Below are 19,721 nucleotides of genomic sequence, written 5' to 3' on the forward strand. Positions count from 1 at the left end.
GTAGGTGCACAGTCTGCATCCCAAGGTTCTTGCATGAAAAGTCTCACCTGTGTTCCTGAGATGCAATAAGATCAGGAGATTGCATCATCCACCATAAAATGCCTTTCTGTCTGGGGCATTTTCACTCACCAGTGTAGCAATTTAATCTGAGCTCCATCCCAAAGGGCTCTTTTAGAGAGTAAAAGCTGCTTTACAAGCAGATTTCTCTGATGATGTTCACCAAGCATCATCATTCATCCTGCTCCCACCGGGAGATGCAGTGTTGTGCCATGCCTGGCACCGGACCTTGAAGCACTGAGGGTTCCCTGAGCAAAAAACATCTAAGTACAGCTAAGGAAAACCATCCTTCTGCCATCTGCTTTATAACCCAGAAACCCGCATAGCTACTGACTGCATTACGAAATGAAAGATAAATGAATAAAATTCATGTGTGTGTTCTGCAGTCAGGGTGCTATAATATGGATATGTTACCATCTTCTCACTTCCCAAGCATAAATGAATGAAAAAGCAACTCTCTCCTGAGCTTTGTATATTCCCCCAACCAGTAATTTTTTTCTCCTGGCCTAGTGAATTCCTTGGGAATGGAGATTTATTATTATTATTATTATTATTATTATGGTAAACTGCTTCAGTAACGGCTCCAACAAAAGAAGTAAACCTTACATTGTACTCAGATAATGTTCTTAACTTCTCAACAAGATTTACTAAATTGCACCCTGGGAATTATGCAAATGAAACTTTTGGTCAAAATGTTACAGGATTAATGTTAAAAAAAAAAAAAAATCTTTTATTTATTTTTTTTTCTTAAATCTCATTAAAAGGACTAAAATTACATGTTCCAATATAAGTGTGTGCCTTTGCGATGAATATCTCCCTGGTAGTAATACGTGCCATGCTTCATTGTCAGTGGTCTTTGCAACTTTCTATGGCAAGCGCTGCTTGTACTTATTCTCTGAACACTTCACATCCTTGTATTCTGAATGGGAATGGAGCTAAGTGCAGGTAAAAGGCAAACCATTGTAGTATGTGGGCAATTAGCAACGAATAATGAGTCATTGCTGAGTATTTGCAACGTATTTCCCTATCTTTGTTTTGCTCAGTACAGTATAATCATCTCGTGGATTTTTTCATAGCATAATTGGGTGAGTTGTGTGGGTCTTATGATATATTTCATCTCTCAGATCTGCAGTGATTTACATACAGACAGCTTAGACCCTATTAATGCTAATAAAGTGCTGCAAGGACATCCTATAGCGTGCACTTTATTAAACTGTACATAGCTTTCTTAGAGAGCTTCTGTTTATCTGTGTTTCCTGAAAATAAAATATAGTGCCTATAGCACTGAATATTTAAATCCAGCCTCCTTTTCCATGTTTCTGTCTCTCTCTATGCATTTCTAATGCTTCTATCACAATGGGATCGGGATACTGTATGCAACAGGAAATAGAGCATAAAAATGTCCAGGAAGAACTGGCAGACTCCCCTCTTCCGTGATTCAGGTTAAAATTGCTTCCATTTCAGTTTTTGGAGGGAGGCTGGTTTGCTGTTTGGTGCTCATGCTCTAGACCTGGCTGTAGTTGAGCTGAATTGGGGCTGGGGTTGGGGCTGTGCCTGAGGAGCTGCTGCTGGCTGCTGTGCTTCAGTAAGCAAAAAGGCAGCAAATGTGCAGACACCCTGATGCAGGTACACTGATGCTGATGGTCACACAGCTACGTGGCCTGAGTTACCTTCTTCTGTTCTTTCTTCTTAATTTCAGAGTTGGAAACCCCACACTGACTCAAGGCCCCAAACATGGCTTCCTACATTTTCGCTTAGCTTGAGCTTAGCTACAAACACGTGCATAGTGAGTTAGAGCCTGAACTCCTGACTTCAGTTATTCATTTGCACAGACATTCACATAAATCCCATTTCCAGCCCTGCCTACCTGACGGGCTGAGAGCTGAGTTTCTAAAAATGGGCACTACAGACTTTGGTTACTGAGCTGAGGGGCCATTTGCCGTCATTAAAACCACAGTTGTGCAAGCAAAGCTTGGGTTTAATATGCTCTTTTTCACCCATAGATTTGCTAATGAAAATTGGATTCCTGCCTGACTGCTTGGGTCCCTATTACAAATACCCACTGGGCACATACAGACCTGCATAAACTGCAGTGTGCGGCACGAGGGCACTTTCTCTGTGTCCCCAGTACCTGTTCTAAGTGATGACACCAGTGCAAGCCCTATCAGTTTTTCTTGGTGCTAATAGCCTAAAGAAGCAGCGAATCCTGTAGAGAAAGACAGATGAAACTGTCTGTATTCCCTGACCTTCAGCTCCAGCAGTGTGGGTGCAGCACGAATCAATCCTCGTGGTGCCGAGCAATAACTGACATCATTAGCTGTTGGCAGCAGCAGGCTGCTCAGTGCAGGCAGTGCAAAGAATCCAGCATACAAACTTGATAACGATCGGGACAAAGGCATCAAAGGAGATGCTTGGAGATGCTTGTTGGGGATCTGGTGTCATTCTGCACCACTGTTCAGCACACTGTGTCAGGAGAGGAGGAAATAATGATGGGTGATGAGCGGGAGGAGTGTGTGAGCATCCCATGGCCCATCTCAACCCCCTGCTGCTGGGAAGGTACCCCTACTCCCTACTCAGGGGCCTCCTGCCCCCTACTGAGCCCCCCCAAGGCAGCTGACAGAGTGGAGATGCTGACATGAGCTCACTCACAAGACTTCCATGGTCTTCTCACTACTTTGTTGTATTCATAGACCTGTTTGAGGAATAAAATGCACTGCTTTATGCTGCCAGGATGGTTGGTGGTAGTGCAGGGGGTGCTAATTTATTTGTACCTTGCACTTTGTTTCAGGAATAGTCATGGTGTTGCAAGAACTTCTTTCAGCATTTGATCAGAAAATTAAATTTGGGTTTAAAGAATAGTCAGGGTTGCTAGGACAACATATTAACCTCCCTTTTATATTTTCTTGTCTCTGTATCCAAGGTACGTATAATTCGTTGTGCTGTATTTGATTTGTTATGTGTTTCTCAAGGTACAGGAGAAAAGGAGTTTCAAAAGCAGTGTGTCAAACAGGCCTTTCCTCGACAAATGGGCAAATAGGTAAATGGTAATATCCCTCCCAACAGGCATTCCCAGCCTCCTTCCTCCATGCTGAAGGGCTGGACAAGGCAGGAGCAAGCAGTTCAGCTCTCCAAATGTCATGGGAGCATTTATGTGTGTGGTTACATGGACTAAGAACAGGATGGAGGGGACAGCAGGGAGCATTTCTGGAAGTGGTGAATGGCTGTGAGATGTTGGCTGTAACTGAACAATCTGGGCACTTTCAGAAGCTTATGGTTTCAATAGCAAGTAAACAGCATTTTTTTGTGCATATAGATTCTCCCACATCTAAAGCAAAAAGTCAGAATTTCAATGATTCCTAGAGAATCATCATGAATAAAAGAGGAGAAAAAATAACAGAAAAGATGTGGAAGAAACTTTTCATGGCTTTTTCCCAAATCTCTGGCATACAGCTCGAGCTCCTTGTCAAAATTGACAGCGGTTTTACATTTATGCAGCTTCCAGGCTCAGATCTTTAAAGTTGTTTAAACGTCCATATGGCTTTTGTCCAAAGCTTATTGATCGCTGCCTTTGTTATTCCATTCCAGATTCGTTCCGATAAGGACAAAGAGATCCATATCAGGTACAGTATCACAGGAGTGGGAGCCGACCAGCCGCCAATGGAAGTCTTCAACATTGACCCTGTGTCTGGGAGGATGTATGTGACCCGGCCGATGGACAGAGAGGAAAGAGCTTCCTACCATGTAAGCATGATATGCCAAGGGGAAAAAAGACAACTGGGGGTTTATCTGGGTTTGCAGGCTCTGTCAGCCACACCAGTGCAAAACAACATTAAAGCAAAGTCCTTTTCCAGCACAGAGTCACCCATTTCTCTAAAGTGGTGCAACTGCACACTGCTTATTAAATCCATGCAAATTTATCTGTGGACTGAACCCCTCCAAACCATGCAAAACCATCCGCAGCATTAGCATGTCTTGGGAAACTGCTAATTTAGGAATCATTACTGCAACTAAACATGCAATAATTGGCATCGTCATTTTTCATTTAAATTACTAGGAGATGTTCAGGCAGTATGATGGGGGTGTGTCAGATAGGTTTTTAAATATGCAGATAGGCTAATATTAAATACGAGGGAATTAATTAAGATTAATTACTCTCAGAAGTGCTGCCTTTCACTACCCTAGTTCATAAAATGCTCTACCTGCAGTATGCTTTGAGTGTAATTGGTCGTTATGTTGTGATATAAATCACAGCCTGTGTATTACATGGTGTAATTGCTCAGAGGATGCAGCCCCACAAATTGCTTTAAAAAAGCATTGCACCTCACATGATGGCTCTGCAAAATTTCAGATGCTTTCTGCATCTACACTTCAGTTGTCTCCCAGAGAGGCTGTAATAGGTTGTTCCACGGATTGCTTTGTATCAGCAGTAGCCACATCTGTGGGCATCATAGCAGCCCTTCCCAGGGATGCTGTGATGTCAGTGGTGATCTGGGTCACTTGCACTGACACTGTCCCCAAAAGCTCAGCTGGAGACGCACATCCTATCTGCTTTATCAGGTGTCCAGTTAACCATGTTGACACAGCCTTGGGACTGGGGTGGGAGGACAAAGAAATAGATTGCCTCTTCAGTTGGGTGGAAAAGGAGATTTCCCCTGGGTGAATGGGGGTCTGAAGGGAAGTTATTTTATCCTCTGTGAACATGAACGATTATTTTGTTTGTTGTGCCTGTGAAAATATGAAGGGAAATCATTTTGGAAAAGGTGATACTGTGTGTGTCATCTTATCACTGTTGATATTGTTTCAGCAGTGCCAGGTTATTATAAAATGATGTAGCCGGTAATACTATGCACACATTAATGCTTTTGATGGAGTCTGTATGATGTTATAGTAATGGGCACTCTCAGTCAAAAAATGTGCTGAAAAAGATTTCCTTGCAGTAAAAAATCGTGCAGTGCCCTAATAACAAACTTAACCTGAGGGTTTCAGGGAACTCAGCAGACTGAATTGTCACCTCTGTGAATGGTGCACACCACAGGAATTCCAGTCCTCCTGTTCCTTATAGAAACCTTGACCTAGAAGCTCCAGGCACAAGAAAACAGATTCACTCTCTGAAGGTTACAGGAACATACAGTTTATGGAGAGTGGATAGCTGATAAATATGTTATGAGAGCTTACAGACAAGAATAGTGAGTGATAGAAAATCTTTGTTAGCAGAGCAGTGGAAGATGATAGAGCTTGTTTCAATCACATCTGTAAGTAATGTTTAGATCCTTTAGCCTCCATAGAAATTGATCGATGATTTATTGAATCATCAATTGTTCATTTAATAATCCTTTACACAGCATTTATAAATACATGTTCTCCAAAGCAGTGCCCCAAATACTGGTACAGAAACATACAGTACGAATGGACCATCCTGGATACTGTAAGCATTGGGTCAGCCTCCAGAATGAAGATCCAGCAATGAGCTGTGGCTGTACCAGGTTTTGGAGCAGTCAGTGTATGTTCACCACTTCACACAGCCCAGCCGCTCAGTGAAAGGCAAAAGCAGACCTGGAGCTCATACTGAGCACTGGAAAGCAATGATTCAGGGCTGATCATCTTTGAGTCAGTTTGACACCTGCTACTCCTACATAGTTTGTAACACGTATTTTCTTACTATCTGTTTTTGACCATTTTTAAAATACTATTTTAATTCTCCCTGCACTTATCAAGCCATTCATCTGATGGAACCTACCTTTTCCCTAAGGTGAAATGGATGCTTTCTCATTAGTTCTGTAGCAAAACTTCCACGTAGTTTTACATGAGCTTTTCAGGAGGACGTGCTCCATGTGATGCGTGCAGGGATGGCTGTGCCTCTGGGGCTCACTGTGTCTGCCAGGTGACTCCACAGCATGTCTGCAGTGCTGGTGGCCATGAGTTCAGCCCTATGTGGGCCTCAGCTGTTTTATCCTCTGCACTACAAAGCAATGCACAATCTCTCCAGGGACCTTGCAGACATCCCAGCTGCAGTGCCAGCTGCAAACGTGGTCAGGGAGGTGTGCTGGAGCTGCATGTGAGGGAGCACAGCTTCAGAGCACACTGCTGCTGTGAGCCCACGCCCACCCCCTTCTGCTACCCTCTGTGCTGATTTCCAGTTGTCGCTGCATCTCCTGCAGGCAGCCCTTTGTGGTTATTGCTGCCCAATGAGTATCAGCATGCAGCCACCTTGCATAACTACATTCCCAAATCCCTTTTTTCACTGGTGACAGACCAGTGACCCCAAATGGCTTTCCAGATCCAGACTGCAGTTTTGTATCAAGCTGCGTTTGGCCAGTCCTAGGGATAGGAAATTGGCAGTTTGTTTTCCAAGGCATTTTGTGTGTAAAAGCCATCGACAACATCCTCACATCAATAAGTCATCACTGCTTCTGGTACACAAGTAATGTGCATTGTGGAGGAACTCAGAACTGAGTCCTCAGCCAGTCCCAGACACACATGTGTGCCTTCAGAATGAGACCCGTGACATAATGTCTGGAATGGCTGGAGCAGGACAGGTTAGTTGCAGTCTGAGAAGGAGTTATGTGCAGTGCAAGGAGATAAAACAGATGAGTCAAAATTCAGGGATGTGAGAGCTAATTCCAATATTTTTAACTGAGTTCTAGTGAATAATGCCAACCATTTGTGTCACAATGCCCTAATTTGCACTTTTAATCACAATTGAGAGCATACAAATTAGGCATGACATTGTATGCTTATTGCTTAGAGTCTCTGTCACTGATTGATAATGTATATTTGTATTAGTAGTATTAGTGCATAAGTAATACTCATATTTAATACAATTCACTGTGTTGACTTTGACTAACTACCTTCAGATACCACCAGCCTCCAGTGTAATCAATAATCATGATACCGAATCATTTGTATGCCAACAGCCACGTTTACATGGAAGACTGTCAGTGGAAAAACCTCAGAGACCTGTGATGGCTGATGCTGAATATGATAGCAACAATTGTCAGACTTGCAAACAGAATTTGTTCAGGAATATGGAGCCCACTCTTCGGTTGGTGCATGGTGGAAGTCCCTGCCCTTTCCAGTACTGTTTTATCCAGCTCTATGTGATGTCTGTGCCTGACAGGGAGGGCAGTCATCATCTTTTGTGCCTCACCCACTGCCTCTCACAATGGAGGAGCACTTGCGTGCATCTGCTTTCCATCCCATCCTTCCTTCTGCCCCCAAAGCACCCACTGGGCACACCTGATCTACTGAGCACTGCAGTACACTCACACTGTGCCTTGCACAAAGGAGCCCTGTTTTGGCATCTGAAGAATGAGTCCAGAACAAAGCTTGGTTCTCTGTCTTGAGGATGTAGAGTGAGAGCAAGGAGTAGGGCTAGAGGGATGGGGAGAGGAGTTAAGGAAAGCAGTATCTGCTCTGCCTTGGAGGTACAGCTAGTTTCCCAGATTGCCCCATTGAGTCCATTTCCTTTAACTTCCTCTTCTGGGAGTGGTCTCAAATGAGGAAGGGCTCCCACTGAGTTGAGCTTAGATACCACGCTCTGCCTCAGGCATCTCTTGTCCCTCTGCTGCAGCAGACACAGAGCACAGAAGAACAGCAGTGTTTTGTGAAAGGATACAGAGGTGTGACCACAAAGAACTGTTATAAAGCTGTGCAGAGAGACTCGTAGAAGTACAGGAGAATGCCCATGTCCCCAGGCACTGCCCTCCTCCCATAGCTCAGCCCTGTCCTGTTGCTGTGCTGGCTCACTGCAGGCAGGTGAGGATCCTCTGTCTCACCATGTCTTCTTCCCATTGAGGGCAGACAGCAGCACCCGGTCATAGATACCTGCACTCAATGAGTGCAACGAGCAGATGGATGTGCATTGCTGAGAAGTTCCTAACTCCTGGAGATTTCAAACAAAAGCTCTCAAATGTAATTAAAAATTTGCAGGGGGAAAGTCAGATCTGAAGGGGAAGATATCAGCCTTGCTCTGTGCTTTATCTCTGAATGGAGCCATTTCCGATCCTGGAAATACAGCAAGAGGCAGCCCAGTGCTGCCTCAGTTTGAAGATAATAACTTTAATTTTAGCTTCGAATTACTTTTTTTCAAAGGCAATCTGACCTCTGACTTGTAAAGTTATTGAATTGCTACATCTGACACGATGAAGGATAGCTCAACAGGTGGGAGTCAAAGCAGTTTATATTCAGGCAAGGAATGCAGATATTAAGACCATTACAAATCAAGAAATACAAATGGCACATCCCGCATTGAAAGCAAAGCCAGACTTCTTCAGTCACTAAAGAAAAAGTGCTTCTTAACTTCCTTTAAAGAATGTTCTTCGTTCAGCCTATTTCACGTGGCAGTTTGTTCTCTTTGCTTGATTAAATGTTAATCCAGTCTATCATAACAGCGTGCAGTTTCTTTTGTTAAGCTCTGGACTTCTGAACACCAAACATGAAGGGGAAAGTGGTACCAATCACGAGCACAGCGAGAGCGAGAGCCGGCAGCCAGCGCTAATACAATTAGTGCGTGTATTTGTCTCGCATCAGAGGAGATGGAGACCTCCATGCATGGGAGCTCCCATGCCTGCATCACCCAGTGCCCAGGGTGGGGAGCACAGCCCTCACTGCTTGCCCAGCACAAGGTGTTGGGGCAGAGAACAGAACATGCTCAATGCAGGCAGGTTTTAGGGTCCCCTGTCCATATCTGGTATCTAAGTAAGAAGGGGTGGCAAGGACTGCAGCCACGGTACCTCCAGTGCCCACCCATAGACCGGCACTGCGGAGCTCTTTCTCTGCTTGTCTCCTTTTACCAGAGGCTGACGGCGATGTTCAGCGTATGCACCATTTAGAGTAGACATCTGTTCCCTTGAATGAGCAAGCTATCCATTTTCTTCACCTGGTTACTGATTGTTCCAGTCTAATGTTGATTGCTTTGTTTTATTAATTACTCATTTTGACATGCTGTAGCTGTCCCTTTTGTTCAGAAAACAGATGCTCTTATTTTCCAGCATTATTACTGATGGTTATTGCTAATAAGATAAAGCTGCAGTTCCACTTTAGCTGAGGACTTAACACTGTGGCTCCAGTTACTGTAATGCTTCATCACTGGTATTTTAGTTAAGCCTGAGAAAATATTTCATCCTTAAGTGCCACGGGGGCTCCTAGCATTTGAAGGAATGGGACTGTTCTTACGTCTTTTGGTGCTTAGAGCGATGGGGTTGGTAGATGTTGCTGCTCCTAGAGACTGTGATTAAAGAAAGAATAAACAATACTAATGCCCTTCTGGAATCTCTCCACTTACTAATCCCTGTTATTATGGGTATGAAAGGCCGCAGGTTCCCATAAGAAGCCTCTCAAGTCAATCTCGTTTCCTCGCTGTGTTTGGAACTAAGCAAAATTTGCTCTTCAGATTGTCAGACAAGGTTCAGCACATCTTAGCAATTAGAACAGAGCGGTGTGTTGGCAGTGCAGGGCATGGCATCTCTGCACCACAGTCTGAGTGTTTTACTGACAGTATTTTAAAATATTATTTCAATATTATGTTAAGCTTTGAAAAACCCATGCATGTCTGGAGTTCAGATGGGAAACACGTCGCTGCTTTCTCCTGGAATTACATACCTGCTCAGTTCAATTGTCAGAAAGTATTTATGAGGCAAAGTCAATTCTTGCAAAGTGTGGTTTCTCATTCTGCAACAAATCCAATTGCTGATATTATGCTTTCATTGTGCTTATTCCCAGCTCCGGGCTCATGCAGTGGATATGAATGGAAACAAGGTGGAGAATCCTATTGACCTTTACATCTATGTGATTGATATGAATGACAACAGACCGGAGTTTATAAACCAAGTCTATAATGGATCTGTTGATGAAGGCTCTAAACCAGGTAAAAAAAAAAAAAAAGTCTTAAAGTTATCACAAGCTTTCAAACGTTAATGTTGCCTTGGTGGCTTTGCCTCCTCTTGAAATATGGGGAACGGAGGAGAGCTTTTCTTTTGCTGTCTCTTTTGTTGAAGACTGATGGAGATGAGAACAATACAGCTGGTATCTGTTTCTCCTGATGCAGAGAGAAAGTGCAAACTTGGGTTAGAGTTAGATCCTGGCAGTCCCTTCTTAGATGTGGATTTTGCTAAAACATCAGCTTTGTGAAGTAATGCTTTGTATTGCCTTTCTCATATGCTCATTGCAGGTATGCAGTGCCATTATTCCAGCTACAAGTATAGAAAGCAAATTCAGCCTTTCCCTGACCCAAAGTGCCAAATATCCAACTCCTAGCTCTTTAATCTAGTCATTTGCAAACTCGGTATCATGGAACTGCTGTCTTAGCTGGGACCTGATGCATCCCTGTTGGTGGGAACTGTAGAATCATGATTGTTTGAATCAGAACAGAAGTAGATGTTCTGAAAAACGATGAGTTTAAAGTTAGCAAGAGTGTGAGCTGTACACAGTGTGCAAGTAATGATTTTTATACAAACATGTTTATATCTTTGGAACAGTGCATTTGTAAGGGTCGTTAATGACTTATTTTCCATGGTGCTGTCAAGCTGTTAAGTGCAGCAGAACTCTGTGGTTCCTGATTTGGTTAACCAAGGTTGCTTTAGCTCATTGTGGAACGTAACTGGTATGGGTACTGTCACTGGTACTTTTGTAAGTCACCTGAAATCAGGCTGAGGCTTTTTGCAAGGTAAATGGATGCTGAGCTGGAGGTTAGGCACCACGTGCCTCTGTTTGGTGTCAGCGAACATCTGTCAATGGCTCCTCCACTGCCGGAGGTGTCACTGAGAACCCTCTGGCGGCTGCTGCTTCTAACAAGGTGAATCGCAGCCGTGATTGATCGTCTTACCACGCTGTGAGGAATGGGCTGTGATGGTGACACGTGCTGAGGACTGTGTGTGACAGTACTTCTGAGGAATGGAGGGGTGCAGCCTCCTTCCCCATGTGCTTTAGGGCACAGTGTGGGCATTGATGCAAACCCTGCTCTTGCGAGGTGAGCAAGCAGTCCCCAGGCGGCTCGTTCTGATGCTGTCTTCCAGGAGGACTTCTTTCCTTTGAAGGCCACTTTGCAGCATATCAATGTTGGAAGATTAATACATTTCCGCAGCGAGTCAAATTCCTTACATCTTACTCTAGGACAAATCAATATTCAAAGTGCTCCCAGATGTTTTAACTAGCTGTGCTCATTTGTGTGAAAGAAGCAGCAAATTGCATCCTCTTCTTGTTTGAAATCCAGATAAGCCTTTGAGCTATTAAATCAGAATAGGATACCTTTGCCTACAAAATGGTTGTGCCTCTGCTTCCAGCAGTGATTGTGGTGTTCTGTATCTCAGTCTGGAGTGTTTGCCTTTAAGGCAGGTAGGTAGAAAGCAATCTGTTTTTATTCAAAGGCAATTACATTTGTCTTTGATGTATTTGTTTTTTCCTCCCCTTTCCCATTTAATCGGTATTCTTTTAAAGGTTTATATTAGTATTGAATTTCTGTTCCTTGCTTTTATAAATCCACCTGGGAATCTGGGTATCCGAAGCCTTCATTCCATGTACCTGGCAATAAACATGATGTTATGTCTTTGAGAAAATGATAGAGAGGTCAGATACTGTCTGTGGAAGTCTGCGTGCTTCTCATTTACCTCAAAGATATGTATCCCTGTTCTGTGCAGAGACAAGTCTAAGCAATATATTTAGCTAAACATAGATCTTGCAGAGATTTGGAAGCTACTTTATAGTTCAAGTTGATTCAGAATATTATAACAACTAAGGAGGTACAAGAGCAGCCTTTGGAAAGGAAAAACATGCAGCCAGAATTTGTGATTGTCTGTGTCCATGGCTGACAAATGAAAGACACTGGATACTCCGAGAGCTAACAGCAAAACTTGTTCAATATTGATTCAATAGTAAGTTACTTGTGCCTCTATATATATGCATATGTGAGTATATCCATGTATAAAGTGGAGATCTGCTTCAAGCAAACAAAAAAAATCTTATTATATGATAGAGGAGTTCAGCATTCATTTTCCACTATTCATTGGTATTGAACTGTGCCTGAGGACTGAAAATGCTTCCCTGGACATCCTGTGCGACTGTTACTTCTCACATCCTCCATACACCCATTTATAATGGCTGTGATTAAAAATGCAGTGTTCCTTGATTGCCATAGTATCTGCAGTGTTCTTAATAAATCTGAGCACCTTTTATGAGAAAAGTAACTGGAGTGTTAGTATCCCAAATAAACACTGACTCTGTGGGCAGCTACTGTGAGCAGCCAATGTCTGCTTGAAGTCAGTAGGAATTTTGCCCAGATTTTTAAAAAGGAAAAGGGACATATGGAGCTTGAACTCTACCCATGAACATTTCCCAGAGCAAGACCATCTCAGATACGCCATTGAGCACAGACCGAGCAGAGCGTGGTGACCTTGAACTGGAGGAAAAGCCCCTGCAAGGCTGCTTGGCATGGTCAGTGGAGCCCATCGCACTGAAGGGGAAGAGAGGCCCTGCAGTGTTGTCACAGGGCAAAGCAATGGCATCTAGCACAGGGTCTTGTGGGCAGGACAGTGCCTCCAGAGGATGCTGCAGCCTGGTCCCCTCGTGCAGTTGGGATGTGAAGAGCTGGAGGAGAGCATCCTGTCTGCGGGCTGGCTGCAAAGCATGCCTGGCCATTGCAGGGCTGGGAAGGCAGCCAAGTAAGGTGTAAGATGTAACCTCTTCTCTCTGCATTGAATAAGGCAAAAGGAGATGTCATGAACCAGGAAAACAGGAATGCAGGAAGGACAGTGCACTCCAGCCTGTGGCATGGTGCTTCTGGGTGGAAGGAGCAGGTTTGCTTTAGCCTAAGAGACAAAGCCTTCACATTGGACTGACCAAGGGCTGGAGTGCTGGCAGCAACATGCAGTACTAGGGCAGCAGCAGGGCTTGTGACCCAATGCTGCTCAGCTCTCAGCCTCCCAAGCTCCCAGGAGCTCTGCAGCATGCGAGTCACCTTGAAGCAACCCTTGACAGGAATAGAAAAGAAATCATCAAGGATTATTAATTATAATAGGTTGTTGGTGCTGGTTAAGATTATAATAACTTAATTGAAGTAGTGTCTGACACCAGAGCGCAGTGTTCTCAGAAAAAAGAATTCTCTGTAGTGTGAACGCGTGCGTCGCAGCCTGCCCTATGTAAATCCTTCAGTGTGTGCTGGCTCTTACACTGCATTGCATTTCTTTTTCCTTTTTTGATACTCTGTGAGACATGTTAATGTATTTCTGGTTTATCTAGCCTAAGGTCATGCAGCTGGACAGCTTAAATGTGTAAATGTGGGCTCTTCCAGAAATGCAGAGCAGGAATAGCAATGCAGGATTCGCTTTTTCACACGACCATCTTTCTTTCTCTCTTTCCCCCACAAGTTGTTTTGATTTAACGAGCCACTGTTTGAAAGTGTATCTTAAAAGGCCGTGTTTTACTCATATTGAATAATGTTCTGCCTCTTTGAACTTTGCCTCCATATGAAGAACACAGCCAAGTTTTAAAAATGCAGCTGCAAGCTAGAGCTGAAATCCCCCTGGTCCCTCTGGCAGCCTTAATCAGCAAAGTTCTCCCGGAGCTACCCAAGCTGCCTTTCAAGCACTGATAAAGCGAGACGGCTCTCACAGCCCGGGTTCCTGCTGCCCTTTCAAAGTCCATGGCTCTGTGCAGGTTTGGGGTGGGTTTCTCCCTGTGTTCGACCCCAATTACTGCCTGACAGGAGCCCTGTGCTGCGGCCATACACCCGGCCTGCAGCCTCCCAGGGGTGCCCAAGGGGACGGGGGTGATGCTTTACAACAGTTCATCTGGTTTCAGAGTGATTTAGGATGGGAGTGTTTAACTTTTTTGGAGGGGGGTGTGGGGTTAAGGGGGGTAAAAAAGGGAATTTAATCACAAAACAAAAAAGTGATGGAGAAAAATTACTATGGCCGCTGCAAAAGCTCAGCTTTGATGCAGCCAACACAAGATGTACCTTACGGTGGGGTAGGGATGTCTGACTTTAGCGAAGCATTCGGTTCTGATAAGGTCAATGTGTAATGGTCCACAGTGACTCAAGTGCTTTGCTCTGGGTTGTATCTATTTTGTTTTAACGGAGAAATTGTCAAAAATTAACACATCTCTCCAAAACTATTTGTTCCTGTCAGATTGGCCTTTTCCATTCCCATTCATCCTTTCCAGTTCACTGACTCTCAGTCCCAGATGCATCTCAGTCCCTTCCAAGTCAATAGCAAAAGTCCAAGCTTCAGTCTTGGCCAACTCTGTCTCATGGTATTGTGCGGGCAGGGTGGTTTGTGCTGGTGCTGTGAAGGTATGTTAAAAACAGACAGTCTCCCAAAATAAAAGGAAATCAGTATTTCCTAAGTGAAAAATGTCGTCATTTGAAATTTCCCCGTCTGCTCCTGATTTCATGGAGCTCTGACACCATAATTGTTGATAGCATGCCATGTGACAAATGAAATTGCTGGGAGCCAAATCTATATGTGGCAAATTGCATTAAAGGAATCTCATAAAAATAAGCAGTAAATATATATTATTTTTTAAAGAAAAAAAGAAGGATTTTAAAAGTCGATTATTCTATTAGTGTCCCAGTTTGTTTATTTTCTATCTATGCTAGCAGAGATTCCCTTAGAGATTAACACCATGGGCTATTGCACAGATGGGGCCAGAAACTTGAAAGTCATCTGAATATTAAGAATTTAAATCTTTAGCCTCAGTGATTTGAACAGAAAGCCAATTATGAGGCTGAATTAGTTTTCAAATTAAACTGCAATTTAAAGCTTGTGAAATTAATCTTTTAAAGCATAAAGTTGCACGTGTGTGTGTGTATATATATATATATATATATATTTGTGGAAAGAATCTGGATTCTACATCTGTAGCTCCCTCCTCTTTCTCATCCTAATAATTAGCACAGAGGTGGGGGGTGTCCTGTGGGTTGTTTCCAATGAAAAACCAGGGCAGGTGCTGCTGGGTGGCACAGGAGGAAAGGAAAGCATTGGGGGGGGGATGAGATCACAGAGGCAGCTTTGGTTTTAGAAATGAATGGGACAACAATTGAAGATCCCTTTCTTCTACTATGCATCATTACAGCAACTTCCTTGTGCTGACCGTCGCTATAACAGTTTATATTCTTTCACCAGCACAGAGGTAGGTGTTGGTACGCTGTGCTGAGGACAGCTCAGCCTGAGCAAAGCTCCTGGGCAGCTTTGCAGAGTGCTGTCAGTAGTGGGCATCGCATGGGGCCAGGTGCATTTTCCTGCTGATAGCACTAAAAGCTAGAAATAATGCAAATGCCATATGTTAGAGAGACCATGTGCAGAAAAACCTTTAAGTGCCAGAGTTTCTTCATGTCTTCCCAGAGCTCCTCACAGTTCGGGCACATCACATCTGGGCTCATCACCCAAGCATATGCAACAGTGATGTGCTGCCTTGCGCCATGCTAGTCCGGTCCTTGTGCAATTAAAACCACACCTTAGTCCATCCCAGCTCAGTTCTCTCACAGGTTGCATGTGGACTTGGGATACTCAGTATTTTTCTAAATTCTTTTGCTCAGCCATGCACAATCTTAAGGAATTGTTTTTCTGCACACACACCGTGGTGCTTCCCATTTTGTTTCGAGGTGAGTGGTTATGAAGTCTGTGCTCTTCTTAATTTCCTTTTCAGAAGCACCTAGTCCCAGTAGCAAGGAAGTGAATTATAGGGATGTAAGTGAGAATAAAATGCCTGTGGTTTTACCCTCCAGAAAAGATGGCCGCATTGATAATAAGGAGAAAAGGTGGAAATCGTGTTCTGAGACCACTCTTGAATAGACTTACAACACTGTAGGAGTCCAATCTCCATTACTATCTAACCAGCAGTTACAAATAATAAAGTATCATATATATACTCCGTATTTATATTATATGATATTATAATATAGAATCATAGAATGATTGGAATATGAAGTTGTGCTTGCTCCATTTTTTTAATATGCCTGCAGAAATGGAGAGGGTTCTGCAGGCATTTGGTTGGTCCATTTGTGCAGTCAGAGCTTTTTGCTCAGAGGCATTTGATGTATCTCTCCATTGTCTCTCCTAAGATATTTGCTTTCTTTTTAACACTAAGAAGGTTTTACTCCAGTGCTGTGTGACAGCAGATGCTTCCGCTCACTCAGCCATCTCTGCAGCCCCTCTTGCTCTCTTTATTCTCATTAGGCCAACTCTTGAATTGTTTGAGGCTGAGGATCTGATGTCTCCACTAATTAGGAAGTGGCATCCTTTATGAATTAGGTTAGCTGCTTGAAAGGTCAAAAATTGCCAGTGATTACAAAAATAATGGTGAAAGAGAATGACAGCAGCATCCGTTGTGACTGAAGGAATATCATTTAAAAGGAAAGCGCTGTTTCTATTTAGTTTTCCATCCAGGGTGTGTGGGATGCCGTTTAATTTAAGTACATTTGCAATTTATTATACCTGCAGTAAAGTTTCAGGCATATGTCATCTTGATGTCTTGCATACATCGCGCACGTTCCTATTTTCCTATATATGACTCCACTGAGCACCTTTGATGAGTCAGCTCCTCATTTTTCACTCGAAGCCTTTAACAATAAATATGTGAAAGTGCTTCAAATCACCTATTGAACACATTTGTTCTCACTTGAGAATGCAGGTTTGTTTGCTGAGACATTTTATTCTTTGACACTGCAGCAGTTCTCCAAATACTGCTCTAAAATCCATTCTTATGACAAGGAAAATTCTGCCCTGAGGAGCTCTGTGCTGTACCGGATAGAGTACTGCTGGTCCCCAAGATGCAAGCCTGGAGGCAGTGTCTGTCCTTCATTAAGAAGGGAAGAACCTCATTTGGTTGGCTGTTTTTTTATCAATTAATAATACAGATTGCACAAGGACACTTTGGCCTGCTTATCAGTAAGAAAATAACACCTCATGTTGGGAAGCCGTGTGTAAGTTGTTACGTGTAGCTCTTAGCTGCTTAGAGGGCTTGCTGGGGATCCCATTGCTTTGGTGCTGTGCTGTCATGACATGCATGGAGTCACACAGTGGGTGAAGTGCTCCCATTGTGGGCAGTGTTGTGAGATCCCATCCTCAATTGGGGAGGAAGCAGTGTAAGGAAATTCTTAAAATTGTATATATATATATATATATTTTTTTTTTTTTTGTATTTTTAGGAAGTGCTGTAAATTTTACACTACTGTTTGGTATTTAATTTTCCTATCAACAGTTACCATCTTCTTGCTATCTGGCATCGGATGCAGAGTATTCACTAAGTGAGCTTTCTGATATAGGAAAAAAAATTAGGAGGAAGGGGAGGTTTCCATTAGTACAAAGCCATTATTAACTTGGGTTAATGAAGATCTAATGTAATATGGCCATCACCACATGTCTGCACGTAATGATTCAATCCTTTTCTATGGGGGAATGATTAAATTAAGTATCTTGTAGGTCAAAATTAGACTGAGAAGGTTAACCAACCTTTAATGATTCTGCAACCATTTACCAGCCATTAAAAACATAAATCGTAAGATAAAGCTTAACAGAGAATCAGTGTTATCAGTAAAACAAATGGATGAATTTTTAGCTTTTCTGTTTATATCACAGGAGCAGACAGAGAGGATTATGTATTTTTATAGTAGCGTGTAGTATAAAAGGGTGAAGTGAAAGAGTTTTTTTGTCTTTTTTCTATTTGGATTCCTGGTAAGTGCCCATTAGCTCTTTCTTTTAACATGCATTAAATCTAACTAATGGATATCAAACCAGCTTAGAAAAATGGTAATTACAAAGCAGTTGTAACAAAGACTTTGGAAGCACAACTGCACTGAGACATTGTCTGAATGCCTTAAAGCCATGAAAGCCCCGACTTTGTGGAGAAACGCAGTTGTGTAGATGGGAGAGCTGAGATTGCAGGCACAGTGATGGGCACCAGCAGACTTTGGCATACCTTGGGAGCAGAAACACTCACCCTGATTCCCAGATTCCAGAAGGATTTTGGGGAGAGATTTGTTTACAGCTGCATTGCTCATATAGATAGAGGGCAGCTATCTTCCTTGTTTTCCTCCTTTTTTGACTTACAGAAACACACAGATCAAATGAGATACAGTGAACATAAAATCCTTTTTCAGTCTTTTACAAGCAGATGCAATTAATTTTAAGATCGATAAAACTGAAGATACTGGTAAAAACGATCTGTTTGCTTCCATCACCCTGCATTCTGCAAGGTATTATTTTGCCTACCCCGTGGAAAGCTTGATTAATCTAATGGGAATATATTCCATTAGGGGTGCTTCCAAGCATCACTCTTGTTTCTTGTCTGTTGTTAGACTGAAACAAAAGTATCTCATTTGACAAAATGATATCTGGAGATGGCACTCTCTGGGAAATAAAAGCGAATGCGTTGTGCAGTTCAGATTCTTGGGGTCTTGCATTTTATTGATAGATCTCCTTCATCGTGCCATACATTAATTTTAACTCAGGTGATATATGAACTTGGCACATTAGTTAATGAAAAGCTAATGCACAGTAATCTTGTCATCACTAGCTGTGCATGATAATTCAATCTGCTCCTCAGAAGAGCTGTTCAACATGCAACAAATTTGATTTAATAGTGACATGATGTACTAGGTTAGGTATTTCATTTAACATACCATGCGCCTGATTTGATGAGAAATGCTTCCCTTTCAACAGGTTATCTACCTGAGTTAGCAGGCCAGGTGTGGGGGTTAATGCAGTTACATCAAACACCGTCTGGACTGGGTGTTTGTTATTAGATGCACAGCACAGACTTGGGTGCATTCCTGAGTTTTGGCACTTCATGCATTCATTTAATGTTGTCAGTTTGCTTGTAGGGAGGACGTAAGCATGTCTGCTCCTTCAGAGCCAAAAGTAAAGCTGATATTTCTTCCACACACTGGAAGCACGAAGACTCTCTCTCCCCATTTGTACAGCCCTCTTTTGGCTCCATCACCAGGGGTCAATGTTCACTGGGACCTGGAAGGGCTGGTGCAGTGTCCCAGGTTTGTGCTGCCAGTCTCTACTTGGGCAGGGTGCAGGTATTTAAAGGTTGTATGGTTAATGCTTTGATTCCTACAAATGCACACTCACACTCTACAGCTGGATCAAGCAGTCTGAACGTTGCTTAGAATTTTTTTCATTTAAATCCTGACAATCTGAGCTTCAGTTCTCCAGTGTGTAGGAAATGTGCGGTCTGCCACTGTTCATTTGCCTCATTTGTGCAGTAATAGAGGCTGGCTATGAGAGTGTATTTCCTTTATTTTAATATAAAGTATATGAAGATACATCTCATGCATAGGATATAGAAACATGTCATTATTTACTACAGAGTGGATAAATCATCACCAACCACCTTACTGTAGTGGGAGACTTTTTATGGCACCCAGAAGATGTTCAGCACTGTAGCTGTATATATCAGCAGCATTCTGCTGAATATTCTTGCATATAGATATATGTTTGTGCTGCTCACTGCGGCACAGCAGTACGTAGAGGATACATCTTGCCTAAAGACAGTACAAACGTGCAGAAATCTGAGCAAGATGATGGTGGTGAGTGCAGGTCAGAGCAGAGGGCCCCCTGGGGAAATGACTCTCGACAAAGGCATGAGGAGATGCCATCAAGCTGCTGCCCTTGGGTCAGCACAGCCAGGTGGGAAATGCCTGCGTGCAGGAACCAGAATGGACG

The 19,721-nt window shown here is 43.0% G+C and overlaps 1 protein-coding gene across 1 annotated transcript in view; it reads left to right on the top strand.

Annotated features, from left to right (window-relative positions):
- The window catches only part of CDH4 (cadherin 4), a 408,741-nt gene that overhangs the window by 319,185 nt on the left and 69,835 nt on the right, over window positions 1-19,721 (top strand). Inside the window, exons 5-6 of the mRNA XM_015881672.1 lie at window positions 3,643-3,798; window positions 9,778-9,922. Of these exons, the coding sequence (XP_015737158.1) occupies window positions 3,643-3,798; window positions 9,778-9,922 (301 nt within the window). The remainder of the gene's footprint in view (window positions 1-3,642; window positions 3,799-9,777; window positions 9,923-19,721) is intronic.

Source organism: Coturnix japonica, chromosome 20 (assembly GCF_001577835.2).
Source record: "Coturnix japonica isolate 7356 chromosome 20, Coturnix japonica 2.1, whole genome shotgun sequence".
Classification (NCBI taxonomy): Eukaryota; Metazoa; Chordata; class Aves; order Galliformes; family Phasianidae; genus Coturnix; species Coturnix japonica.